Raw genomic sequence first — 21,192 nt, 5'->3', positions numbered from 1 at the left:
CACACAGTTTACTCACACAGTTTACTCACACGGAAGTTAATGATGCATGTGAAGTATTTGCTAGAGCGAGTAGTACCTGGATTCTCAGCAGGAGCATGTGAAGAAATGCAGGAAGACTTATGACTGTTCTAAGCAAAGGCAGAGTTTGGTCATGCATATACAGCAAAAATCAGGTGCCTGCCCCAAAAAATGGTCTTCACTGTTTACTCTGCACCATTTCTAAAGTAGTAACACTTGTCTGCCCTGGTTAATGTTTTCTAGAGGACGTTTTGCTTTCATAATGCTATTTAACAGTATAAATAAGAGAGGGAGCTGCAGGATAGTCCTGGTGAAGACAGCAGGATCCTTGGAAGCTGCTGTAAGTAGTGATTTTTTTGCTTCCTATAGAGACTTCAAAAGTGCCTCCTCTTGTTGCAAGCAGTTGATTTTAAATCTTTTCATCTTAAATTTAAATCTGTCATAGATAAAGAGGTTTTTATTGGGTCAGCTGGATATAAAGGACATAAGCATCACATCTGAGGCAATGAGTGGCCTACACATTGTCAGGCGACTGACAAAAGGAGTAAGAATCTAAAAACCAGAGCAGGGTATCTAGTTGCCTTGCAGGACAGTAAGGTGGTCTCTGGACCCAAGAAATCCTGAAAGTGGGACTTTCGCTGATGTACTTCCTGCTAGAAGAAATAGGCTCTGTTCCATTAAAAGCCTGAGAGTGGGTGCTTGAAGTTGTTGGTTTTTTTAATGTATTGACGATTCTTCTTAAGTAATTCTGTTGATTTTTATATTGAAGGTCTCCAATAAATACCTTTGCTTAGGGGATGGTATATCTACTATCTGCTTCCCTTTTAGATGAGACATTATTGTACTAATTATCAAATTACAGGACCACTGAGAGGGGAGGAGAGAAAATGGTAAATTTCACACGCTCAGGGGAGTGAAGATCACAGTGAGGTCAACATGCTCAGTGAGCCAGAGACTGGGCTGTGGTCAGGTGTACTCTGGAAAATAGAAACTGGGAACCTGGTCTCATCTGTTCTTGCAGAGAGAAGAAAATTTCCTGTCTCACCCGACTTCCCTAACCACTGCACTCATTCTTTTTTATCTACTTTTTCATCCTCTGGTCTCAGTAATGCTTCATCCCTGAGTGTGTGCAGTAATTCAGGTTCAACAGCAAATACACTTGGTGGCTTGGTAGAAGAGTGAGAGCTCATGTTCACATGTTTCCAGGTAAAAGGAGGCCTAGAAGTGGGTGATGCCACTCTCTGGGTGAGCTCTCCAATGCTAAACTGGTTTACAGAAGATAGAAGAAACAGGAAATAGCTCTATGAACAGTCACACACATTTCTAGAGGATATTGTAAACTTGGTCTCCATGTTACTGCTGCAAAACGAATTAGTTTTAATGAAATACAGTGGTTAGATTCTGTGAAGAATCCAATGCCCTTGGCTCGTGTTTGCAACCTTCTAGGGGCCTCAGGCACAGAGGCATCTGAATGACAAGAGAAGTAAATGTCTAGATGATCATTCTGGAATAGGCCCTGAGCATGTCCAGGTGCACGAAATGAAGTATGCAGAGAGCTTTCTGGCTGGACAGGAAAGCACATGTGAGTTTGTTGTGCTGTTTGAGTAGCTGGTCCTACAGCAGGATTCTGAGGTCATGTTCTCACACACAGATATGGCTAGTCAAGTCTTTCTTTTGTGTTGTTTACGTTTGGTTTTGGTTTTTTTTTTTGGGGGGGGTGCTTGGGTGATTTTTTTTATATGTTTCTGAGTAGCTGATATTAGTTCAGCAGACACCACTGATGGTGGTAGTTGTAGTGCTGTGTCTTGGTACCCCAATAGTGCAGCTTTCAGGAAACAAAGTTCTCAGATTTCCTCATTCAGAAACAACCAGGAGGGTAGCAGCACCATCTGGTGAGCAAACAGTTTTCTATTTCATGCCTGTATATGTCTTTGAGTAATATAAGTTTTCAGGTTGACTGAAACGAGATTATGAGGAATACCCCTTATGGAAGAAGTATGGGATGAATATTCATCTCCTGGAATATTACATAGGACTCTAAAGGCAGAAAGTTGCCTTCAGAATTTTCTGTCCAAATCATGGAGATAAAATCCCAGCCCCAAAATGGATAAATTAGCTATATCCACAAAGAAGCAAGCTCTATCAGTCAAAAAACTCAGTCCAGCTCACTTGCAGGTTTTCTGGTGGAATTATTCTAGGCTAGCTTCAGCTAATCCCAGTGTTCTCCGTTTTCTTTCTGAGTTGCATGGTAGGGAAGATAGTGTGAGAAGGAAGAGATAATATACTCAGCAAGTGTTATCACCAAGTCTACTACAGATAAATTGCAGAAACACTGTCCTCCCTGCACTGGCATGCTCCTGTGTCATTGTCTGGTTCGACCGAAAGCTCTTCTTTAAGCAAGGTATTCTTGAATACCACAAATGTATTGTCATTGTAACACACACAAAGAGAAGAAAAGAGGCAGAGGTAAACGTGTTTCTTTCCAGGCTATTCAACAAGTCAGTGTAGATTTGGATTTCAAATTGAAGTGCTTTTCATCTCTACTGTCACCTTGGTACACAAACTGTTTTTTCTGGAGTTTATGAGTAAAGGTCTTAAAATAGAGAGCTTTCTGCAAACTTAGCTTTTTCAGGAAATTTCTTAAGGGCTTTACAGCTCATGTTCTCAGCTCTTTGCATTTTAATAAATCATTAGAAAGCATGCTTTGTAGGAAAATCCCTTAATCATTAAGACCATACGAGAATCTGAAGCTTCTCTTTCACACTGAAAAGGTCTCTGTTGTCAATTTGTCACTGGTTGATCACTTGCTAACCTAGAAGCCACAATAATACCATATGAAATACTAAATATTGAGTATGAAGGAACAATTCCCAATTATATTTTGAAAGCTTAGACGACAGAAATTTTATTACAAAAGTATTTTCACATTTCAAAGAAGGGACTAATGGAGTGGACCATTTGTATCTTCAAGGCTTAAACAGCAAAAAAAACCTCTACAAACTGCAGCTGCCAAGTCTCTTATAATCCTATGCTTTTAAAACCAACCATTATCAAGATTTTTGTGAGGGCTGACTCATGATTCTTGACTGTTTGTGATTGGCCAGTACTGAATAACAGATGGATGATTCAGATTCAGATTGTATTTAATTATCTGTGAATTCAGAGCTGTAATAAAAGGAAATTAATTCCATGAAAGTACATAAACTAACCACAAAATGTGAACATGTCATAACTACATAGAGCAAAAATTTCAGGATAGGAAAAATAGCCTTCAGAAAACTGTAACCAATTTTTTACAGAACCCTAACACCAAAACCATGCTATATCCATTAGTCACAACTTTGAGATCAAGTCAGTTAAATATCCCATCTACTTTCCAAATAGATAGAAATTGGCATTTTGAAGTGTACACAGAAAAGCCCATCCGTCTATATTTTGTAATAAATATTGAATGTGATGAGATAGGGAACAGGTGGCAACTTATGTTTAAAATGAAATGTTTTATTTTTTGGTATTCATGTTTTTCTTAATAAATTATGACTGCAGCTGAGTAAATAGTTCATAGTAAATAATTTAAACAGAGACAACTTCTGAATCAGCCTGCTGGATATGTGGAAATAGATTAAGCTTAGCTCTGATGCTTTTGTTTGGGAGTTGATTTCTTTTCAAAGTCTGAGTAATACCTTGGCTCACTGATAGCACTTTTAAATATTCAGAACTGGAGCTTTTATGCTGTGTTACAAGTAGCTAGATATACTGAGAAGTATCATTTCAATGTCAAAATCAGAGGAGACCAAACTATAAATTAAAACTACTCTGTACAGTAATTGAAAATGTAGTTACCAAGAACCCTTCTAGTGTCAGTAGCACTGTAGGTGTCATTGCAAGTAGGCCTGCTTTTTAGAATTACTTATAAAAAACATGTAAATGTCTGAATATTTGATTATGCTTGAAAATGTTTTGTTAATCTTATAAGTCTAACTCTAAGTGGATATTCAACTACAAATATAATTTGCTCCCTCTGATGTTATAGACAAAGCCGCACTGTAAGCGTAGAACTTTCTGACAACACAAATTCTCTCAAGTTGAATCATGCCAGAGATGAAAGGTGCAGTTGCTGTAATATGTCTCTCCTTGCACAATTTTAGCAAATCTGGCTTGTTATCTCCCCAAATCCTTTGCAACTCTTTCACCATTTCTTTGCCCTGGATTCCTACTCTGAAATGAAGCCTATTTGGACATTCATATCCCCACTTCCGAAGTCCCTTTGTACTTTAGAAGCTTATGTAGTGCAGGGTATCAGGTCTGCAATGAAATGTAGCTATGACGGCCAAGTGTAACACATTGATAAATGTATCACCCTTCAATCAGTGGAGCATTTGATAAAAATAAGGCCTTGTTCTTTGTTAATGAAATTGATTGCTTCTGAAGTGCTGAAAATGAACCCATTCAAATGCTTTTGTTGGTCTATGAAAAGACAACACGTTGTTTCAGGTTCTTATTTAAAGCATTACATTACAATAACCCCATGCAGCACTACAGGCTGGGAGCTGTAGCTGGAGTGGCTGCAGAGTGGACAGGCAGAAAAGGACCTGGGAGTCTGGACTGACAGGAAGCTGAACATGAGCCAGCAGTGTGCCCAGGTGGCCAAGAAGGCCAATGGCATCCTGGCCTGGATCAGGAATGGTGTGGCCAGCAGAAGCAGGGAAGTGATCCTTCCCCTGTACTCAGCTCTGGTGAGGCCACACCTGGAGTGCTGCGTCCAGCTCTGGGCCCCTCAGTACAGGAAGGATATTGAGGTGCTGGAGCAGGTCCAGAGAAGAGCAACAAGGCTGGTGAAGGGACTCGAGCACAAGTCCTGTGAGGAGAGGCTGAGGGAGCTGGGGTTGCTCAGTCTGGAGAAGAGGAGGCTCAGGGGTGACCTCATAACTCTCTACAACTACCTGAGAGGAGGTTGTAGCCAGGTGGGCATCAGTCTCTTCTCTCAGGCAACCAGCAATAGGACAAGAGGGCATGGTCTTAAGCTCTGCCTGGGGAGGTTTAGGTTGGATATTAGGAAGAAATTCTTTACAGAGAGGGTAATCAGGCATTGGAATGGCCTGTCCAGGGAGGTGGTGGATTCTTCATTCCTGGAGGTTTTTAAGATGAGATTGGATGTGGCACTGAGTGCCATGGTCTGGTAACTATGGCAGTCTTGGACCAAGGGTTGGACTCAATGATCTCGAAGGTCTTTTCCAACCCAGCTGATTCTATGATTCTATGAGTATTTCTATTAAGGAAAAAAAAAAAAAAAAAAAAAAAAAAAGCACCTATTCCTTAGAGAGATAGAGGGTTATATTCAATTTGCTGCTGAAGAACAGCCGCCACTAATTTGTCCTTTCTTGAAATAGGGTGCCTTATCAATCTGACCAAAACTTTATTTAAAGACATCCTTACTGCCTATTTGCTCAAATGCTGTTTGTATGTAGCTACTAATTGCTACTCGCATGAATTTCTTCTTTCTACCTTTACTCATAGAGCATCCAAACTTCTTGTATGATGAGCTTTCCAGAAGTTATTTAGATCTTTAGTGTCAAAAGCAAAGTGGTACTGCAGTTGTCTAGTGATTATCCATGGTGTGTTTTCTGGTGGGATATGCTCCATTCTTCGTCCTGCTGAGGGTGCTGTGTATTCACCTAATCCATGGTGAATTTTACCTTTGCAAGTATTTAGGGTGAGGGTGGCAGAAGGAGTTGGTGGAGACTTGCCAGGAGGCCTGGGAAAATAAAATTAGAAAAAAATCTGGCAAGAATTGGAGAACTTGAAAACTGAGGACAAAAGAAAGAGAGACGATTTTTTTATTCAGTGGTAATGGCAGAATAACTCTTTCTACCTAATTAATTTACTTACTTTAGAAATATCTTCTCCTTTTTTTTTTTTTTTCCTATAGGATTTTAATACAAGAAGATGAAGAACACATTCTACCTAAGTTTGCTACTGGCTGGGTTTCATGCTGTTACCCATAGTCAGCTCCCACCCACTCACCACAGCGGACATGATCCAAACAATCCTGAACACCACATGCATCATGGAGGTGAAGCAATTGCTTGCCTCAAGCTTGTGCCAAATAACGCTGACTTTGCATTCCAGCTTTTTAAAGAAGTTACACTGGAGGCACCTAACAAAAACATTTTCTTCTCTCCTGTAAGCATCTCCAGTGCCTTTGCAGTGCTGGCCTTAGGGGCTAGATCAGCCACTCAGACCCAGATCCTGGAAGGACTTGCCTTCAACCTCACAGAGATTCAGGAGAAAGAGATACATGAAGGATTCCACAACTTAATCCATATGCTGAACCATCCTGAGGGTGGGGTCCAGCTCAACCTAGGGAATGCCATCTTTGTAACAGAGAAGCTGAAACTTCTAAAAAAATTTTTAGATGATGCCAAAGCTCTGTATCAGCTGGAGGCTTTTACCACTGACTTTAAGAATCCCACGGAAGCTGAAAAGCAGATCAATGATTATATAGAGAGGAAAACACATGGAAAAATTACTAATTTGGTCAAGGACATGGATCCACAGACTGTAATGCTTCTGGCTAGCTTTGTTTTCTTCAAAGGTAAGACCTCCAAGGTTCACATTCACACACACATGCACATTCATTCTTACAAACAGCCCTAATGTCAGCTACCTCACTTCAGAGCTGGTCTGGGGAAAATTTCAAATGATCTTTGCTGGGCCAGAAGATCCCCTAATGCCATACTGGAAGTGGTGGAGAGGTGGCAGGATCCTGCTTGGCATAGGGAGGAAGCTGTAGGCCACACAGGCTTGGTTATCTTTGTGGCAGCTCCAGGAGCTCGGCTCTGAGCCACAGCTGTCCGTGTGCTCAGCCTGGGCGCATGTCATGGGTTTAACTGTAACTCCAATTGCCCCATGTTCTTCTAACTTTCAGTAAGGGCACTGAGACTCATATATGACCTATTCTTTTCAATACCTCTTTTTAAAAGTATACATGATTCAATAGCCTGATTTACTACATACTCCTTTTTTTTCCTCCTATCAGAGTCCTTTATAAATACACTAATATTTATATATGGAAAAAGCTAGTAATGAATAAGGAAGAACGCTTCAAGGAACAAAGGTGGAAACACTGTGCATGTCTGATGTGAGTTAGATGATGTGCTCTTAAGCCTGATATAACACATCTACAAACTGAGGCTTATGATTAAAGTCAATAGAAATTGAATGCATGCAGTACATGAGTACATAGACTATGTTTACAGAAAGGTCACTTGGACACCTGAACAGAAAAGCAGTGGTAGACACAAAGAAAATGCCTAAATATTTCACCACTGGCATCTGAAACATAAAGTGAAACTGGAATCCAACTCGCTCTTTTGATCAGGTACAAAGATTTTTGCCTTACTGTGATACATGTTTTAAAGCTTTATGTTTGAAACTTCTGTATTTAACACATGGAAGAATAGGTGAACATTATTATGAGCTATATAAAACTTAATCTATGATGGGATAGAACATGGGATATTTAGTAAAATTCTCCTTCTTTGTATCAGGTAACTGGGAAAAGCCTTTTAATCCAGAGCATACTGAAGAAAGGGATTTCTTTGTGGATGCTGAAACTATTGTGAAAGTCCCTATGATGTACCAAATGGGCAGATTTGACTTCTATTTCGATGAGGAGCTGTCATGCACTGTGGTACGGCTGCATTATAACGGGAGTGCTACTGCATTTCTGGTTCTGCCAGCGAAAGGGAAAATGAAGCAGTTAGAGCAAACTCTAAACAAGGAAATCATCCAGAAATGGTCAGACCATCTCTTCCAGAGGTAATCTTCTGCCAGTCAGCTGCAGCAGTCCCTATATTTATAGTATTTTACTTTTTTGGGAATGCAAAGACTATGAACTTGGTGATTCTGGGAAGTGAGTGGCTTGTGTGCCCTACCTGTAAAAATCTTGTGGCTTGCTGGTATTTAACTATTCTTTTGTTGATGCTTGAGTGATTTGCTGCTCTCCCAACCAGAGTGGAGACCATCCTGATGGGCTTTCAGGAGTTCCGAACAGCAAACCTAGATTGGGGTTTCTAAAACACTCCATCAAGTTAGTGGAATGGTGGCAATTTTAAGGCAAATCTTCTATACCAAGATTTCAGCTAATGTGTTTTACCTCTCATATATCACTGACACACCATGATTCAGGCCCATGTCTAAACATTAAATAAACCATAACTTTTACAGTTTGTAGTATTGCATCCATACATAATATGTCCTACACAAGTATCTTCCTTACAGAAACCCTTGCAGCACTCAGCAGTTGTTAGAACAAGCCAATGATTAATTGTGGATGTTCCAATTTTCTGGCATTTTGTTTTGAAACTATAAAAATCTAATGAGGTTCAGTTATCTTCAACCATTGACACTAACATCAGCTAACATGTTTTACAACCTTGTTTTTCTGGAAGAGAAGAGATCTTAGCAACAGCAGATGAGTAATATCAGGCTAATACATGCTTAATTTACCAAGCTCTGTCCTGATTCACAACTAATAAGGCTGTGTAGTTCACACTCATGTATCTCAGTGCATCATCATAGAAATACCAGCACAATTAGTAAAAACATAATGGGTAGCGAATTGGATATAAGCTAATAATGTGATACCTAAAATATCAAAAATAAAAATGTGTCATTCTCAGCTGCAATATCAGGAACATCCTCTCAATTAATTTGTGGTGCAAGCTCATTCAAGATAAACATAGGAATAAGTTCTTCATGGGAGAAACTGTGAGAATCAAATGGAAATTTTCATTCTACTGTTATGTTGAGGCCAGTGCTAGAGGTCCCATCCCCTTCTAATGCACTGGGCAGTATCGTACAAAGGCTACAGTAGTGTAGTTTGGATCCTGTCTGTTTTGCTATTCAACCCAAGCTGTCTCTGGGCAAGACAGCAAAAGACTTGAACTACCTAAAGGGTAATCACTGCTGCAGGTGACTTGGATGCTCTGAGCATCCTTGGACAGTGCATGAAAAGAAATCCAACAGAAAGCACACAAAGCAGGAGCTGCCTACAAATAGCTCACAGTCAAAGGCAAACTTGATCATGGCCAGTCCACAGGAGGAAGACAATCAGAGGACATGGCATCCAAAAGTGCAGACAGCAGGGCACAGACCTTTCCTGAGCCATGCCAAATGCCACAGTTCTGCCAAAAATACTTCTTTGAAGTGCTGGGGTTTGCCACACTTCTCCCCAAGCAGACTTGTCAGGACTTCACTTCAGCTCTACACCTTCTTGAGCTGTCACCTCAGCCCCTCATCTTTTCTGTCTGTAAAGTGGGGGCCTTATTACTGTCCTACTTAGCAGAGTGCTCTCAGATTTCCTAAAGCAAAATAACCGATAAATACTATTATTATTATTATTATTATTATTATTATTATTATTATTATTATTATTATTATTATTAAGAATGATAGTGCTTCTATACCATGAGAAGCACCAGCAATGGAATTAGTGCCCATTGTACATTCAGGGTCCAAATCCCTGGGGTTTGACACTCATGGGAATTGCACAGCTTTCTCACCATCATTTATATTGGTGAAAAATCCTTCTCAGCACCCACTATGTTCTCTTCTACCTAACAGCTCTATGGACCTCTACTTCCCCAAATTTTCTATTTCTGGGACCTATGAAATAAGTAACACCCTTATGAAGATGGGAATTGTGGATGTATTCACCAACCAGGCAGATCTCTCTGGCATCACTGGCACCTCAGAGCTGAAGGTTTCCAAAGTAAGTCTGTGGCTGTTGGCCCTCTCCTTTCTTTCACAGACATGGAGGAAAACCCCTCAGTGACATCATCCTGAAACACCAGCTAAATACATCTCCCAGCTTCCCACCTTGCCTGCAGCTGGGCTCACTCAGGCCTCAGCCTGCAAGCTTACAAGAGGAGTTTGGTCCTTGGTGACACTGGAGATCAGATTAGATTGCTGTGTGTCTGTTTTTTCCAAGACTGGTATTGGCCAAGATTTTTTGGGCAGTAACTAAAACATGAGAGGAACATCGACCCCTAGCTCCTTGAGGGAAACTGCTAATGCTCCCAGCCTGTCCTCCCCACCTTGGAGACTCAGTTTTGGAGGTGCAGACAAACACTTACAGGCGGAGTCTCCATCCTTCATCCGATCTTTTGGACTTTTTTTTTTTTTTTTTTTTAAGGGGTTTCTGTAGCTCCATCCTAGTCCTCATTTAAGCAGCCATGACTACAACAATACAGCTTTTCTGCCTCTACTCACTATTCTCAGTAGATGCCTCAAAGTAGGGCTGCTTTAAAAGGAGTCTGATTTATCCTTCAGGTGGCTGTTGACTTCCCAGAATGACGTTATTTTCTTTTTTCCTAGGTTGTTCACAAGGCTTCTCTGGATGTTGATGAGAGAGGTACTGAGGCAGCAGCAGCAACTGGTGTTGAAATAATGACAATGTCTCTTCCTCCAACCATTGAATTCAACCATCCCTTCCTCATGCTGATTTTTGACAGAGATACAAATAGTACACTCTTCATAGGAAAAATAGTTAACCCAACTATCACTAGCTGAAGTGACATACGAATTTTGTTTGCTATTACCGATTAAAGACGTGAAAATGCAAAATGTGATTTATTTCCATTTGCACCAGTGTGTATATTGTTCTTTTTCAGCAACAGTTTTCATTTTATAAATAAAGCAGAAGTAGCTGTAATTTACCATAAGCAAGTAAACAAGAGATGGAAATAGTTGGATCAACATTGCAGGATCACAGGAAAATGAAGTTTCTAATGGAGACAGCACTGGGAATGTGAAAAGCTAATTTCACCAAAAATCCTGTGTTATGCCCCAGAACCATTTCATCGTTCTTAGTATTAATCTAGTAGCAAATGTTCCTGAGTTTCTTGAAGCTCAAAACAGAACAGGAGGATCAAACCTGCTCTTGAACCTGAAGATTTTCAACCACATATTGCAAATTTGACAGACTTAGATGGAGTAGCTTGCTTCTCCCACAGGTATCCATCAGTGGTGAGAAGGAGGATGTAGCTGAATGGGAAAGTGAGGTATTTGGATGACAATTACACAAGCTGAGATTTATGGAAAACCTAAAATGAGGCTCTAGAAAATGGTAGATGTTTCAAATATTATCCTTTTACAGCCAAAAAAGTAGGTAAAGAGCACTCAATAAGCACATCACCTTAGGGTGTGGTGACAGGCACCTAGGTAGACCACAGGGCAGCTTGGAGATTGGATGGTAACCATTTTCAATGGACCTGCCTTTGCAACAGGTTCCAGAAAAAGTACAATTGCTGCTTCTTTACCTAAAGTTGGGGAGATTTGGAAAGAGAAGAAATGGTGTCCTGGCATTGGGAATGACACTGGGAGCAGCCAAATAGCTTGGGAAGCTAACATAGCCAAAGCTAGGTCTTGTGTGCCCTCTGTGAAATTAAGAGTGAGTGTGATTCTATTAGTCTGCTGCAAAGCACTGTCTCCCCTATTGCAATCAAAAGGAAAGCCCCCTTTCTGCTCTTGTTCCTAGTAAATACCCCCTGTTAACTCTCATGCATAGTGCTTGATGGTGTTTTTTGACTAAACAGACAGTACATTTCTGGTGCCTTCTTGCACTCTCCTCCACTTGTTTGGGTGGCTCTGTGGCCCAACACCCAAAAGTGGCAATTAACAAGGCACCCTACCTGTGCAGGATTCTTGTCTCCCTGACATACAACTGCAAGGTGCAGCCTCAGTGGGATCAGTCTCAGCTGTTATCACAGCTACTGTTAACTGATGTTAAGGAATGGGCATTCAGCAAAGCAGTGGTGAAACCTTGAGGGAGAAGAGTGCTCAGAAGTGAGATCTTTAGCTATGTATTGAATTCCCTGGAGTTGTGCTAATTTGCACCAGCTTCAAAACTGACATAATTGATTTTAGTAGAGTGATTCTCGGTTTACATCAAGAAATGATGCCACAAATGCTCAGTTACCTGTACAAGACTAAATATTGCTTGTAAACCACTTTGCAGTGGGTGAAGACATAAACACAGAAATACAGCATAATAGGAGGAAAGTTGTTCCCATGTGGTTCTGGAAGATGAAGGGAATCTCTCACATCAGCTAAATCAGCTTTTGCTGATTAATCCATAACTCTGGAAGGAGATTCCTTCCTTTCCTACCCTTAGTAACTATGCTCTCACAGACATGTGCCCCCTTCAGAAGCAGGATGCAGGAATTCTGTTTCCCTCACATGTTCCAGGAAAAAGAGCCCCCAGAGCAGTAGGAGGGAGGTACAGGAGCAGACAGGCTGCTGAGAAGAACTAGCACTCCACAGATTGTGCTTCTCCTCTCACTGCATCTCCTATACGATTTGTGTTTGTAAAATGCGTTGGGGAGGATACAGGGACAGTGTGTGGTGTGGTGTATGTGTGCCAGCCATGGGAGAACAGAGTGGTGGTGACGAGGGGAGTCTGCCGTTCCCACACGGGATTTCCTGTCAATGTCAAGATCGGTGTCCAGGAGCCGTCTGCCAGACTTGCTTCATCAGGCAATAGCTCCTGGTGTACTGACATCATGCTGTGATTTTCCACTGCAGGATTTGCCAGAGACAGTGTTAAGAAGAGGCAGGCACCACACTTAGCACAAAAGAGCAGCAAACAGCTTGCTCCCTGCCTACATTCATGCTGCGCTGTGCTGTTTGTTATGCAGCCCATTCTCATCTCTCCCCCCCCATCCACTAAGTCCTACTCTCCTAATCCTGCTCTTGTTGCTGCAAGCAACAAAACAGATTTTCCCTACTACAGTCACTCTTCCCGTTTCCTCTCTGCACCAGTTCTTTTTCACAGCCTCCCACTCTCCCTCCCACAGACTAACATTTTGTCCCTCCCACCCGATGGCACCGTTTGTTCACGCAGGAGGTGAATGCTGCCGGCTCAGCTGCAGTGCCTGTTCCACCAGCAGGTCCTCCTCTCCTCCTTCCCTAAAAATGGGAGGCATGAGGGAACGGGGCTGCCTGCCTTCAACAGATCACCTCGAGCAGAGCCAGGAAGGCTGGGAAGAACGACAGGGCTTCAGGTCACTGAGCTATTGCCATTTCGGGTGATAGGCAATTGGGGATATAAATGAGCCAGTGATGCATCTTGGGAGCAATTAAAGACCAGGTTCATTAGCCACTGACACAGCTGGCACAACTATAGAGTGTGAGGATGGAACTTACAGCTGTGCTTGTAGTGATCCCAGATTTGAGTAACCTGTTTGTCTCCTGGCCAGATGACAAGCTCTGTTTCACTGACTGCACCAGGGCAATGCCATTGGCTGTAGCCCAACAGCCTCCAAGTCCTCCAAGTACCACATCCCAAGACTTCAACAGCCTCCTGGGCTCACACACTGTTTGTGGAAGGAGGCGTTTGGGGTTTTGCTCTTTTCTTGCCATTATCCAAGGCTGTACCTGGAGGAGGGGAACCAAAAGTCACCCCGCTTCCTACCCCACATCCTTTAGTCCCCCTACAAAGAGGAGTCAATGAAGAAACTCCCTGTTTACACTTCAGGCAGGTGTGATCTGATAGCTCTTGCTCAGCAGGAAGAAAGACATGGGTCAGTGTAACCCCTAACTTTGCAAATGCAGCAGTGTTGTTGTTGCTTGTAACACAGCGACCTGCTTTGTGTCAAACTAACAGCACAGGCCTTGGGTCTCTTCTGCTTCTTTGTTTGTAACAGTAATTATCCAGCAATCAGTTACTATTATCTAATTTGTTTAAATTTTTCCATAGCTTATTAGGATAGTATGGTATAACATTTACATATCAATACACATACAGATATCTGTGTATCCAGAAGATATTAAGAACAAGTAGTTGTTCTGCATTGAATGATGTATGGCCATAGAATGAAAAGTGAAGGAGTACAGACATGGCTGGATGATAGTAGGGGACTGGAGAATACAGGCACAGGATGACACTGGACACCTCAGAGCTATAAACATCTCACCAGTGCTCTGTTACTGGTCATCAAAGGATTGCAGACTTGGGAGGTGAGTGAAACCAGTTTGGGCATAACCAGGAGAATGGAGATGAACTGAGAACACAGTGTATATAAAACACAGCACAGGTAGTAAAGTTCAGGTGCACTGTGAACCTCTGAACAAATGAAGGAAAAGCAAGGGCATATGAGCAAACACATAACAATAATCCCAAACAGACCCCAGAGCAGAGAGATTGCATCCACTACCCTTGTACTCCTCCCAGAAAGGATGCAGTATGTGGCCACCCTGCCATCTCCTTGCTTAGGGTTGAAGCCATCAACCTGAGGAAGGAGTGGGGCAGAGAAAGAGTGAGCATAAAACAAGAGAATGAGGAAGGTACTAAAGAGTTTGTTTGTATAAATTTTAACTATACATAATCTGAACAGTAAGTCAGGCTATTTAATTGTAACCAGGCTATTGATTCTTGGGTAAAACTGTTAAGATTTTAAATACACTACCAAAAAATTCCCATCTTTACATACAAGGCATGTTTCTCCATCATAACAAGATTTTGAGTATTAGAATATGGTGGGAATCCAAGCCACCTACTTGGATGCAAAATAATTGTTAATATCAGTGAGTCCCCTGCACACCTTGATAGAGCCAAAGGACTAAACAGCCCTATGTTTTTCTTGCTCCCTATATGCAATATGACATTGCACTCATACAGTGCAAGATAACACAGCACTCCAGCTACAGGAGGATGTTTCTGGAGGTCACTGAGAAGGAAAGAGGGGCAGAAGCTCATGAAATATGCAAGAGACTCACATGTAGCCACATGCTGGAAAGGAATTGGTAAAGCTGCCCTGGGTGTCAGCTTTTGAGGTATTTGGAGCAGAAATACATCATGGGTATACTTCAAAAGCAGGTTTTTAGTGCAAGATCAGCTTCACGGGGTGATACCAGAGGTCCCTTCTCCCAGTGCCTGGTTGATGGGGGCACATGACAAACTGATTTTTTGGAAAGAAAACAACCCCCCTCAAACACCCCTTTATAGTCAACCAGTGAACTCTGCCAGCTGCCAAGCGGCTAAAGCCTTGTGGGACCAATGTAGGCAAAAGTTGGTGCAACGGGAAGAAGAGGAATTAGAGGCAAGGAGACAGCCCTGGGTGGCAGTCAGGTTCCCATTCTCCTCCAAAGACCTTGATGCCCTCCCATCAAGCCTGCTGGTGTGTGTTGGACCACAGGGTGTTCAGCTGTTTCCCCACAGTTGGGTAGCAAGACCATGAGGAAGGCTGGTACAGGGCCAGCCACATCAAGGAGGGGCAAGATCTGGAGACTGTGAGTGCAAGGGGACACCCTCAGGCAGGAGCCTGTGATACACAGCCCAGGGACCAGCTGGGTGACCACTCTGGGGCTAACAGGATCCTTTCTGCTCTGTTGAGATCTGTCCCATGGACAGAATTTCACACCGCTTTGTTAGTCCAGAAACTGAAGGCAGCAGTACAATGGGCATCAGTATGACTCCTTTTTCTGTGCCTCCTTATCTTATCTGATATACTGATACTCTGTTATTCAGTCACTAGATGTTTAGCAACTTGATCAAAAGCACCTTTTTTAACCCCCTGGATAGCCATAAGAAATAAGATTTCATCATTATTTATTTTGTCTTATCTTCAGCAGCTGAGCCAGTCAGCTACTGATTAGTGGAAGGCATCAGCATGCCTCTATCACTGACAAAGGAGAGCAGCTCACTGAGAGGAGACGAAATTACAGCTAAAAACTCTTGTAGGTTGCTTTCTTCATGGTTACATGGAGTCTATTTTAAAATAAATCTTCCTAGCTATAAATGACTGTCTGTCCTGTGGCAGCAACACAGAAGTTACTGTGGCAAAACCCTGTGTGCTCATTCATGTGTGCCAGAGCGCCCAGCCTCTGACCAGAAATGCCACTGAAACATACAGTGGCGTTGGTGCTGGAGCACTGACAACAGCCAGCATTTTTAAGGACAACTTCTTGCGGGCTAGGTGTGGCCTGTGGTGTGTGGGTTATTCATTGCAGGGGAGAGAGAATCTGGTTGTTTATGTGATCACTCTCCAGCCAATCTAAGTACAATCTGGAGCACTTGTATTACAGCTTGATCTAGTTCTATCCATTATTTTATAATCCTGGGTCTGCTATGTTTTTTTACACAGAGAAGCTTTTTGCCTGGTAAATGGTGCAGCTGAGAGATTATCAGACTACCTGGTGTGTTGAAATAGCTGGCTTCAAAGCACAGGAAATAACTGTTTAACTAATGTAACGTCTGGCCACAGGTAAAAGTCTAGTGTGACTTAATACTTGTATAACATCCAAAACTTTTACAAAAGCTTTAACAATACATACTAAGGGATTTATTTTTCAATATTCTCAAAATATATCCTGCGTTCCTCATATAGTAGTGGGAAAACGACACATTTTTGGATTCGCTTTGTGATGGAAATGAGCTCAGCATGCTGGGCAAAGAGGGTGATGCCATCCCATGTAGCCCACTGGCACCAGTCAGGGAAACCTGGCTGACTGAGCAGTCTTCCCAAACAGGCAGATCTTGTATGCATTTTTCTTTGTCAAGCTGACATCCTTTGGTCACAGAAGAAAAACTTCCTAATGATTCCAGACTTCAGTAAAATACAAAAGCAAGATTCAAGAAAGAAATGGTGTGCTTAAGGTGTGGCTGCAGAAAAGCTCAGCCCCCACGGTTTAGCACAGGAGGTCAGCCAGCTCTGCTTCTGCCGACGGCACCAGGACTGGCAGTGCTGGGGCCGAGCCTGGCCACACGTGGGGCCACTTGGGCTGAGAAAACAGGGATATTCCTACAGTGAGGGCTGGGTATGAGTTCAGGTGGAAGGAACCACGGGGTTGCAGCTCTCAGCCTCCCTGCCAAGTGGTGAGCCACTGACCATGATGCAGAAGTTCCACTGCCATCTACCTGGTGTCTCTGAGTGTCCTGTCCTTCTCTGGGTAGCACAGATGGGGACAGCAGGGGAAAGGAGAGACTTCCATGAAGCTGGAAGTCTGAAGTCAGGAGTTTAAGTGACTTTGCTGCCATATTCGTAGGCATGATCTCCCCTGCAAAAAATATATCAACTTCCAAGTGTCCCCTTTAACCTGATATGAGCAAAACCCACAATTTTTAGGATATGACAACTGATATCCACACAGACACTTGAAGAGAGCCAGCACATTTTGTTTAACTCAGTTCTGCCTACCATGTCTATAATTTTGTAACCAACAGAGGTTACACTGACCCACACAGGGTCTATCTTCATGGCTCCTGAAGTCCTTCAAGAGGAGGTGTCTCACATCCCATGCACAAAACCATACATCAAGGTAGCACAAAAATCTTGATATTTTTGAGATTACCAGGAAACTGTGATAACAGGACTTGATAACATGCATTTCTTCCCTGTCAAATGCATCTCTGTTGAGATTAAAAAGGAACTCTAGGTTTTAGGACTCTGCTCCCTCCTGGCTGTTTACCCACACCACTGAGAAGTGCTGGTGGTGCTTGACATGCCAGCAGAGCTCCCTAAGTGGGCTGTACTCCATCAAGGCATGCTATCTTCTCAGATTCCTTTCTGAAATCTACTCTCAGGGTGGCTGCAATTTTCCACCATTCCTGGGCAAACCTTGGCTAATGAGCAAAGGGACACAGCCCAGGTCCTTCCAGCTCTGCAATGGTTCACTTAATGTCCTGGCGCTTAGCTATGCTCAGATTCATTGTATTTCTGTCGTACAGATGCATTCACACACAGATACACTTGCACACACTGACACACGCTCATCTTTGTTGTACGGTTTGGGGACACAGAAATGTTAACCCCTGTTAGTAAAATTAAACCAAATGACTCTAAAGGAGATTGTGGACAAGACACTTTCAGTGCACAGAGGAGATTCTATGAGAAAATGCTTTGCTAGCTTATACCTTTGTTTTCTGCTCTCTCAGGGCAAATTTAAGATAACACTCATGTTTGCACTGCAGTGAGCATGCTGACTTTGCATACTTCTTCCACCCCCACTCCCTATTGCTTGATTTTAAACTAGGAGATAAAATTCTGGGCAAAGACTCCATTGCACAGCTCATTTTTCTTTTCAGCAGAACTGAAAAAGAGATGAGGCATTTGCATTTCATGCATGCTTTATGATCAAACTTCCAGCCTGGCTTCAACTTCTGCTTTTGCAACCTCATCTATTAGAGCTTGTTTGCTTGCAGGCTTTCAGTATCATGCTGTGGACTCTCCTCAACACTTGCATCTATCATATCTACTTGAACTAGACATGCTGTTACCAACATAAACTGCAGCATGTGAAAATTAACTGCTAAAACAGTCCTTGCCTGAGCAAGGACAGTTAAACCCTCAGCTCGCTCAGTGAAGTAATACAGTTATGTCATTATACAACTGCTATACAGAGACTGTTTTTGCCACTTCCCCTGAGCAACATGAGCTGTTATGGGCACAGCTGTACTGGTTCAATTGCTCCTTTAGGGAGTCTCTCATTGGCTCAGCTCTCAGTGAGGACTCCAAATCTATCACACTGTTGCACGTCTGGGCATGCCTAGAGTAAGAGCAGCTCTGGAAGTCAGCTAAGCATGGGAGTCACGCAGCCACAGAAGGGCAAAAGAACTATTCTTGTCATGCTAGTTAGCAGTGGAAGCTGTGAGTTTTGCAAGGCTTCACATGTTGAATATTGGTCGAAAAGGCAGAAACAGCTACACCAATTTCCAAAAATTATATTGAGTGATGTGCTGAATAATTCCACCTTCCATTACACTATATGCAGAAAAAAACAAGGTTCTGCTATGATCTAAAGGATTGATTTAAAATAATATAGTTCTAGATTGAAAGTTTCCTGTACAGAAACTTTTGTTCTCACATAAGAAATCCTTTCTTGCCACTTGTTGAAGAGTTTAAGAGTTAGAGTTCAACCAAGAAGTCACTCATGCTGGAATGAAAGTCCACACAAGGATTTAGGGTAGTAACATTTTCTCATTACAGTTCCACTGCATCATTTCCTCAAGCAAACAGCCTTATGTAAATTACATTTTACTGATATAACAGTAAAACACACCAACACTGAAAAGATTGCTCTTTTTCCTCTCTTCATTATCACAATGGTCTATATCTTACAGGTTTCTTTCTTCAGATGGAAAACATCAGTTCTCTATTTTTCATGTTCCCTTTAGCATACCTGATCTTCTGTAGCCCATTGTGTTATACATCACTTGGGAAGAGCAATTGTTTTTGGTGCACAATAGCAGGAGGCTGAGCATCTGAGCACATTGCCACACCTGATCCACATTATGCAAGTACAAGTCTAAGAAGGAGTTGAAACTGGATGTCTGGAGCATGTTAAAACAAAAGTGTTTGCCTGTCCAACCTATATGGAGTACAGGCAGGGCCAATTATCAGTGGGTCTGACCTTCCACAAGTATCAAAATAGGTCCAGTGACTGTGTTCTTCCTACAGAATGGGAACATCTTTATGGCCAAGGTTAGATCTTCCAATGCATATTATGGATATGCTGTGCCTAAGCTATAATCAAGCTGAAGATACAGGTTTGGGTGGCAAGTGTACGAACCATGATGTTAAAGGCTAAAGTCTTTTCTCAAGCAGTCTCTTGATATGGAGTCCTCAATTCTGTGCTATTACTGCACTCTGTGTTCACAAGAGCACTTGTTTGCCTGTTGGTCAGAGAGAGCAAAGTCTTGTTAAATATAGCTACTTGCTCAATAAAATGTAGTTGAAATATCATATTCACCCTACGCTTATCTTCTACTAAACAGAAATGTTGGCTGACAAGAAGTCTGACCACAGGAACTGGCTGTCCTTTAGGAGGACAGTGACTGGAACTTGAAGACACCACTGCTCACTGAAGAAGAATGGGTGGTGGCTTTTAATTTAAACCTCCTGTCAATGCAAATGCTTCCATGCTCATTACAATGCCAAAAAGAAAAATGAATACCTCCATCAAAAGCAAATTATATGATGCAGAAATCTCACATTCGTTCTATAATCACATGCTGGCCAAGGTTACTATCATTTACCATAGAGTGACTTCAGTGGGTCCAAAAATTGTTTCATTACATAGGAAGCAAAATAGGTGCTTTCAATCAAAAATGACTAAGAAGGAACAAATTAAGATGGTAGATCAGGCCTTCTGGGAGGTAAGAAGGATGTCTTGGATGTGTTCAGTCACTTATTCTCATCTGGCCACAGCCCCAGGAAGTGTCTGAAGTAAGACTGCTCCCACACTGGAGACACCACTCTCCTTGAAGGAATATATAATACAGTGTATGATAGGCTTTTAAATACTTCACTTTGGCACAAAATCCTGACTGTAGGAGTCTGGGAATCTTTCCAAGAAAAGGCATAGAGAAAAGCACTGATATTGTGCTTATGGCTGCAGCACAGAAAAGCAAGACTAACCTACTGCTGAATCTCCACAGGGGCTCTGATGGTGAAGGTGCTTCAAGCTGACCCATGGTACACATCCTATGGGAGCACAACTTTCTACTCCAAGTGAACAAGGGTCCAAAGAGACTGCATTTCCCACATGGGAAAATGCTGTTGCTAGCCAAGGAACAGACCTCGAATGGCCAGTTAGTTTCAAGGATTGATGGAATCTTGGGCCAGGTTTTGAGTGTCTCCAAGGTTATTTTTCCTGAGCTCTATTCAGTAAAGTCTCAGCTTTCTGCAGCCTTGACTGCCATACTTTTTTTCTCTCCTCCCTCCAACTGTCCTCCCACCCTACAGGAATGGATACTTAAATAAAAACTGCTCATCATGGACATGCCTCACTACTCTTTGTTATCCAGGAAGTTAATATTAATGTTTCATTTACCTCCGACACATCACTGGGCCTAACTTAGCAGCATAAAGATAAATATTGCTCTTTTTTTGTATATATTAACAGTTATCTGGCCTGCAGATTGAGTGAAACCTGGTTTCTGTAGCTTCTCTGGTGTGCATTATGTGATGTCTAGAGAAGACAAGCCGATCACAGTGCAGGCTGTAAAAGTGTCTGTCCTGGATCAGGTCATTCAGCTTCATGAACTTGATTTGCTTCAGACCTTTATCATTTTGCCATAGCAGATGCAAAAACAGAATACTTTCAAAATGTATAAAAGAGAGAAGGTGAGAGAGGGAATGAGACAGAGAAAATATAACCTAAATTTTCTCA

The 21,192-nt window shown here is 42.1% G+C and overlaps 1 protein-coding gene across 4 annotated transcripts; it reads left to right on the top strand.

The window, feature by feature from the left end:
• The first annotated feature begins 251 nt into the window (after positions 1-251).
• On the top strand, positions 252-10,647 carry LOC114060643 (alpha-1-antiproteinase 2-like). 4 transcript variants are annotated; one of them, XM_027890297.1, is made up of 6 exons: positions 335-358; positions 847-948; positions 5,948-6,613; positions 7,569-7,839; positions 9,646-9,793; positions 10,399-10,593. In XM_027890297.1, exons 3-6 carry the CDS (start codon positions 5,965-5,967, stop codon positions 10,591-10,593), a joined length of 1,263 nt encoding a protein of 420 aa, XP_027746098.1. In that variant the 5' UTR covers positions 335-358; positions 847-948; positions 5,948-5,964. The 4 variants fall into 4 exon arrangements, with proteins under 4 accessions (XP_027746104.1, XP_027746098.1, XP_027746099.1 ...); XM_027890303.1 differs by lacking the exon at positions 847-948 and having other exon boundaries at positions 252-358; positions 10,399-10,647; XM_027890298.1 differs by lacking the exons at positions 335-358; positions 847-948 and adding an exon at positions 977-998.
• Positions 10,648-21,192: the final 10,545 nt, after the last annotated feature.

Source organism: Empidonax traillii, unplaced genomic scaffold (genome assembly GCF_003031625.1).
Source record: "Empidonax traillii isolate 1590-97213 ecotype Southwest subspecies unplaced genomic scaffold, ASM303162v1 scaffold283:size781446, whole genome shotgun sequence".
NCBI lineage: Eukaryota > Metazoa > Chordata > Aves > Passeriformes > Tyrannidae > Empidonax > Empidonax traillii.
Note: the sequence above shows the minus strand (reverse complement) of the source record. Positions and strands in the feature narration are given on the sequence as shown.